The sequence below is a fragment of the Mytilus trossulus genome, chromosome 4 (assembly GCF_036588685.1).
Source record: "Mytilus trossulus isolate FHL-02 chromosome 4, PNRI_Mtr1.1.1.hap1, whole genome shotgun sequence".
Lineage (NCBI taxonomy): Eukaryota > Metazoa > Mollusca > Bivalvia > Mytilida > Mytilidae > Mytilus > Mytilus trossulus.
The window spans coordinates 33,163,130-33,171,224 of NC_086376.1; the positions used below are offsets into that span (position 1 = coordinate 33,163,130).

Here is an 8,095-nt window from a genome sequence, read left to right on the forward strand (position 1 = left end):
CCAAGAAAATGCTTGTTTAGTCCAATTCAAGCAAAATGAAACAGCGGTATTTTTTAAACAAATAAGGATCACTAATAGTAAAGTGAAAAAACTGACAATGGCATTATCATAATTTGTCACTTCAAAATAAAGGTAATTCATATAAACATGTGAGTATCTTACCAAAGACTCATTTAAATGTTTCAAATCTTTAACCCTTTCCTCCATTATGACGCTTTTTTATGCCACCCCCTTTACTCCATAATGACGCCTGTGTAGTACCTCAGTTGAAATACAAAATGTCTGCATCAAAAAGTTTGTATCCAATATGAAAAGAATATTTATGAGAAAATCTGACTTGAATTTCATTGATGAAATATTCATTTTCACAATGCATTAATACTTAATTTAAACCTGATTTTTTTTTTATTGAAAAAAATCCTTATGCAAATCAAGTATGTGTAGAAAAAAAATCCATGGAGGAAAGGGGTAAATCATAGGCTTGGTATGGTTCCTCAATTTAAACGACCCCTAAACTTTTGGCTTAGGCTAGTAGAGGGGTTTTAGGATAAAATCTAGGCCTTTATTGAAAAGAACATGTTACCATCTATAAATGTTACTGAAAACACCATCTTATAACTAGATCAAAATAATAACACCATCTTATAAGTAGATCAAAATAATAAATGTTACTGAAAACACCATCTTATAACTAGATCAAAATAATAAATGTTACTGAAAACACCATCTTATAACTAGATCAAAACAATAAATGTTACTGAAAACACCATCTTATAAGTAGATCAAAACAATAAATGTTACTGAAAACACCATCTTATAACTAGATCAAAACAATAAATGTTACTGAAAACACCATCTTATAACTAGATCAAAATAATAAATGTTACTGAAAACACCATCTTATAAGTAGATCAAAATAATAAATGTTACTGAAAACACCATCTTATAACTAGATCAAAATAATAAATGTTACTGAAAACACCATCTTATAACTAGATCAAAATAATAAATGTTACTGAAAACACCATCTTATAAGTAGATCAAAATAATAAATGTTACTGAAAACACCATCTTATAACTAGATCAAAATAATAACACCATCTTATAAGTATATCAAAATAATAAATGTTACTGAAAACACCATCTTATAACTAGATCAAAATAATAAATGTTACTGAAAACACCATCTTATAAGTAGATCAAAATAATAAATGTTACTGAAAACACCATCTTATAAGTAGATCAAAATAATAAATGTTACTGAAAACACCATCTTATAAGTAGATCAAAATAATAAATGTTACTGAAAACACCATCTTATAACTAGATCAAAATAATAAATGTTACTGAAAACACCATCTTATAAGTAGATCAAAATAATAAATGTTACTGAAAACACCATCTTATAACTAGATCAAAATAATAACACCATCTTATAAGTATATCAAAATAATAAATGTTACTGAAAACACCATCTTATAACTAGATCAAAATAATCAATGTTACTGAAAACACCATCTTATAACTAGATCAAAATAATAAATGTTACTGAAAACACCATCTTATAAGTAGATCAAAATAATAAATGTTACTGAAAACACCATCTTATAACTAGATCAAAATAATAACACCATCTTATAAGTAGATCAAAATAATAAATGTTACTGAAAACACCATCTTATAACTAGATCAAAATAATAAATGTTACTGAAAACACCATCTTATAAGTAGATCAAAATAATAAATGTTACTGAAAACACCATCTTATAACTAGATCAAAATAATAACACCATCTTATAAGTAGATCAAAATAATAAATGTTACTGAAAACACCATCTTATAAGTAGATCAAAATAATAAATGTTACTGAAAACACCATCTTATAAGTAGATCAAAATAATAAATGTTACTGAAAACACCATCTTATAAGTAGATCAAAATAATAAATGTTACTGAAAACACCATCTTATAACTAGATCAAAATAATAAATGTTACTGAAAACGCCATTTTAAAAATAGATCAAAATAATAAATGTTCTGAAAACACCATCTTATAAGTAGATCAAAATAATAAATGTTACTGAAAACACCATCTTATAACTAGATCAAAATAATAAATGTTACTGAAAACGCCATTTTAAAAATAGATCAAAATAATAAATGTTCTGAAAACACCATCTTATAACTAGATCAAAATAAAAATAATACCAGTTACAGCTGTTAATTGAAATTTTTTCTTTGTCAAAATGCCAATTTATGGCTTCCAAATTTTAATATAATGTATCCTTCGCTGTACATCCATATATGTATATAATATTTGTTAATAGTCTGTGTTTGTGTAGCAATATTTATTTAACATGTGTAACATGTTCTACAAACAAACAATAAAGATAGATCACTATTAAACAGCTTTTTCATGTGTTAACCTGAGAACAAGTTTTAATTCCTGTTAAGCTCACTTGGCCCTAAGTGTCTAAAAGATTGTTATCAGAAGCCAGGAAAACATAGCACCATATTTTATGATATGCAGATTTTTCTCTGAGATTAATTTTTTAATTTTATTTGCAGGTCACATGACCTATATTTCATGATTAGACTTTGAAGTTTCCTAGTGTCTTAACTTATACATATTTTAAATATTAAAAAGGCGATTAGCAGCCTTACTCGTTTAAAGTAGGCCACTTGACCTTTATTGTACTCCACAATAAATTTGATAGTTTTAATTTGAAAGTTGAATGCAACAAGGAGCGTGGAGCAGAGTCGGCTAAAAATAACTTCACTTTTAAGTTATAATTTAAATTTTTTGACTAAGAGGTAGGTTAAGTTCAGAAACTAGACACCAAGTGACCTACAGTCATATAAATAAGTATAAGGATTCAACATGGGTAGTATAGCTGCTTCTCAGAAATAAATCAGTCACTTTGACCTATAAATTACATCTGATTGACTAAAACTTCTGAGTTCAGGCTTCTAGGAGCCTCCAGTTATACATGAAATTAATGTTCTCTAAATAGTTTATCAGTTATAAAATGTGTTGTAACAATTTAGCTATTTTAGATGTAATTATTTCCCTGACACACAATGACTGTGCTGTTATAATAAGGTCGATCCTGCTTTTATCATAAATCTATTCAACTTGAAATATGCTGCATTTACCATCTGAATAAGAATTTATATTAGAAATCATGTTGAAGACTTAAAACTTATTTATGTTTTTATTCGTGCAGTATTTATACTTCATATAGAAGGGTTGCTTTTGTAGGTTGCTAATTTTAGCATATTTTTGTGGTTAAAGATATGCTAATTCAATTTATTAAATGAAAATTTCTTATATTTTATGCAGAACCCTGTAGGTGTATTTAGAATTTGACAAACCTCAGAAACAATTTAGATTTTGGCAAACACACATTATAAACCTTAGAAACAATTTAGATTCAGTTTTACTGATTAAATTTCTCTTTGGTGAATGATAATAAAAATTGATATTCAACGGTTGACATTTTACTATCCATCCCAAGCCCAGGCTTCAGGCTAGTTGATAAAAATATTTGACCTTTTGGAATTATTATAGTTTTATAAAGCAAAATGATATGAACAATATTAACAAATAGACTAATTTGATATTTAACTTTCATGGTATTTAAAATGTTGTCATAACTAAATACATTGTTGAGAATGAATATTTCCTGTTTTGTATGATTAAAGATTCTGTTTGTCAATTATCCCCAAAAAAGAAAAGATGAAAAGAGATGTGTTTGAGGTCCTATATATGTGGCCTAGAAATAGAATTATTACAAAATAATAAGTTTTTTGTAAAAAATAATTGTCAGGTATGTGCAGTGTTTAGACTGCAATGTCATTCAAATTTAAAAATAATTAAAGTGATTTTATGGTCGAATGATTGCAAATATTTATTTTTTTCAAAAAAAAAATGGAAAATTTCATATTTTAACACCTATGTGTTGGAAATCTAGAGCATTTAAAAGTATGATTTAAATATTTATATTAAAGAGGTATTTTCATTAAATCAGACATATGGTAAAAGCCCTTGATATTTGCAGGTCAAGGAAATTTTCGAAAATTGACCAAAATTTATGTATATCCACAAAAACACATAGAAGTGGTTTTCTATGATGTTGTATTTCCTCAACGTTAATTAGACATAAATGGAAAGATCAAAATAGTTCAAATAATAGAGAATTATTGGGTGTTGAAATATAAAGAATCAATGATAGTGTGGTGCTAGAATATATTGAATAGACAGGGGCGGATCCAGCCATTTAAAAAGGGGGGGGGGGTCCAACCAAGAGTAAAGGGGGAGGTTCCAACTATATGATCCCTTTCAAATGCATTGATTGTCAAAAAAAAGGGGGGGTCAAACCCAAGGCCCCACCTGGATCCACCAATGATAAATAAAAATGAGGTGACAAAAAATAAACTAAGAAATGAAGGATACCCATCCTGAACACTGGGTATGTCTGACCTTTGTTTATTTTTAGTTTATTAAAGTTCAAAGAAGATTTTTTTCTGTTTTAAGGTATTTAAAGTGGCTAAGAAGCATTTTTTTTTAAATTCTTGCAGGAATATAGATCAATAATATGGATAAAATTATGTACCAGGTGGAGTCCCTGGCTTCTAGGGGCCTCCATTTTTGAAAAGTTAATAAAGATGGTTCATGGATATTTTTTTTGTTTTACAGGTGTTTATATGAGATATTTAGTTGTGCCCGATATTTAGCTGGACAAGGTGACATAGCTAGTGGCAACATGGTGGCTGTGATGACTAAACAGGATTTGAAAGCCACTTCTTTGCCTGATATTGTCAAACAGCTGATCAATAAATGTTCCAAGGAAGGTAAGTCTCAATTCTGATTTGTTTGACCACTGGTGTGCTTAAATGTATTAAATTGATTGTTGAAGATATATCATTAAAGCATTTGATCAGGTTGGCATATTTTACAATGTTGCCTGTAAATGAAAGAAACCATTTTGAGTAGCTATGGAAATAATTAAGTTGATTTGAACATTCCACACAGTCAATTTTGATTGGGTCTTTTTGCTTCAGTCTTTAATAAAGGTATAACTAAAATTTCCTTTAACCAGTTTTCAGCTTTAAAATTGAAGATATTTTTTTACAACACAATGTTTGACATAATGTATTACAGTTCCTGAAATGATTAGTCTTCCGATCATTAAAAACTGTAATTATTTGCTGATGAACAAATAAATCCCCCTAGATGAGAACTATAAGTCATTAAATACCAGGCTGTTTGTTATCATTATAATGTTACTTGCCGTCCTCATATCAAAAGTGATAATTAAACAGGTAAAACTTGTCAATAGATTTACACTAGAAATATTGATTTACTTATTATGATATTCTAATGCCCAATTTATGATATAGATATCTTCATTACTGAGATAGTTAGTCTAGCAAATGTGTTGTCGCTTTTAGGTTTTGTACTATTTGAATAAAAAGGAAATAATTGGAATGCAATGACATTGTCATGTTTTTGTTTGTATATTGAGGCCAAATGAACTTGGATAAATTCATTTAGGCATTTAAATGGCCTAACTTTCTTCATGAGTAATAATAACATACAATATTGAAATTTCTGCAGACATTTCCTTTCCCTCTTTATCATAGTTCTTTGTTCTGAATGAGGTATCAAAATAGATTCCTTACCACAATACCCCATTAATTATGATATTTATCCCCTGTAGATCAATGCCAGGGTTACTGAGTTTAATATAAATTGAAAGTGGACAAATATTATGGTTAATGGATTTGATTTTGATTTTTTGTATTTAAATGCCCCTTTAAAGCATTTTATGGGCAACTTTGTGCAGCCTCTATTTTTTGGTGGAGAAAGCAGTAGTTCCCTGGAAAAACCATCGACCTTGGATAGGAAAACTGATAAACCTATTCAAATAAGATTGGAGTATTTGAAAGCCCCAGCCTTTAGGACCCCATAACTGGATTCTTTCTGGATTTTTAATTCTCTATACTTGTTGTAGTCTTAGATGATAGAAAGTGTTTATCATTTTCGCAATTTGTGTAGAGAAATAGCCAGCCTTTTTATTTTATAATTCTTTTTTTTAAACACATTAAAATAACTGTTTGAATTGCTTAAAATCATTTTCAGCTAAACAGCTTTACCCCCACCATAGATGTAATACATCCATTCCCTCACCAACAAGACTTTGCCTTAGGCCCTTAGTGACCCAAAATGATCCATGAATCCTCCCTTTTAAAATAATTGTCCTACATTATTTTGACAAATATTTATGAGTAAGAACTATTTAAATGAAAACCATTAAGTGTTTCACTTGCTCAAATCATTTTCAAATTATAAAACATATTTGATATTTTCAGGTATTGGAATTGAAAACATTTCTAACTTTGCCAATAAATGGAAAGAAGTCTTAAAGAACAAAGGCTGAATATAAATAAAAGCTGAAAGACAAGAATCATAGCAGTACAGCCTAAAACCAACAAACCAACTGTAGACCAATACCAACCACAAGAAAGTATAAACAACAACTAGAAAAAAGCAGCAAATTTGTTAATCGATAGAAATGTAAAATAAGATCAAATCAAAATTAGATGAAAAAGATGGACTGAAAGGAGATCTTGATGGTACATGAAATTTGTATGTGTGACAAAAGATGAAACATCTGTCATTTTATTGTGTGCCTTGCTTTTATCTATTCACACAAACATTAATGATAAAGTCATTCTTTTCAATCTTTGCTTGTTAAAAGATAGCTAATTAACAGGCTACATTCTCATTCTAGAGAGAAATTGTGAAGTTTTTACTACCAAATGAAGCTGTTAATAGCCTTAGCAACAATTCTCAGTTATCTTAAAGTAATTAATGTCAATTTGAATCAAAATCAGAAATGTGAACTCTAAATGCTTCCTCCTTCTATAGATGTTTCCTTGTAGAGATCTATCTCCTTCGTTCTCTTTATAGTGTATTGAAAATTGATTTTGTAAAGAAATAACTACCCAAAATTGAAAATGGAAGGAAAAACTGCAGCAAGTAGGAAGTGTAGTAGTTATATTTTTATTTTGCCAAAAAATTATTTTGATGTTCATTTTTATTAAAAAAAATTAAAATATTCCAACATTTAATCTGTAACAATATGCAATACATTCTCCCTTATCCAGCTTTTCACTCACATGCTATATAGATAGTAATGACACTTGTGGTTAGATTTATCAAAATTTTAATTGATAAATACACATTTTACAACAATTGACCTTTTCGTGGGGGTAAAAAGGGGGGAGGGTGTTCTGAATGATAATTGAAGAAGAAAAAATAGGATCCAAAATTTCAAATATATAAAGGTCAGAAAAAGAAAAAAAAAGGTCTGGATGTTTTTTTTTATCTTTATTTAATGCTCTAGTGACAGAATCACTTCTGTGGTATTGTTGTCAATGTTGTTTCCTTGAACTGGTTTGATGAAATTTAACCAAACTTCTAAATATTGTTATATAAGATATAGCGTGTTCATCTGCTGTTTCAAATTTTGATGGCATCAATATACTCTGTAGAAATGTGGTTTTAATCTGAAAGAAAGCTAAACAAATATTTGCACTGATGAGATATAATTCAGTTTTTTTTATTTTAAAGAAGATTTTTATTTTGATTTATTAGTATGATTATAAAATGGGACAAATATTCAAAAAAGTTTTTCCCTTATGAAATTAAAAATCAGGTATTTGGATGCAAGTTTTGTAACAAAAATGTGTTATTATACATAATTATATGAATTTATAACCATTTAAATATATATATATACACAACAGAGTTTATTTATTTTCAATTTATATTTGTTTCAATAATAAAAAAAAATATACATTTTAATCTAGCATTTTCACATTTATCTATACATTTTGCAGCTAAATGTCAACATTAACAACAACATATTCTATAAATTCTCGATTTTTGTGAGCATTTATTATTACAACTATTATGTGTTACAAATGTATAAAAAATACAAATATAAAAAGGTTTTCCCTTATGAAATTAAAAACCAGGTATTTGGATGTAACAAAAAAATGTTTTTATACTTAATTATATGCACAT

The 8,095-nt window shown here is 28.1% G+C and overlaps 1 protein-coding gene across 1 annotated transcript in view; it reads left to right on the top strand.

Moving 5' to 3' along the window:
* The window catches only part of LOC134715149 (nonsense-mediated mRNA decay factor SMG5-like), an 82,637-nt gene extending 76,034 nt beyond the window's left edge, over positions 1-6,603 (top strand). Inside the window, exons 25-26 of the mRNA XM_063577103.1 lie at positions 4,700-4,854; positions 6,376-6,603. Coding sequence (XP_063433173.1) covers positions 4,700-4,854; positions 6,376-6,443 — 223 coding nt within the window. The 3' untranslated portion in view covers positions 6,444-6,603. The remainder of the gene's footprint in view (positions 1-4,699; positions 4,855-6,375) is intronic.
* Positions 6,604-8,095: the final 1,492 nt, after the last annotated feature.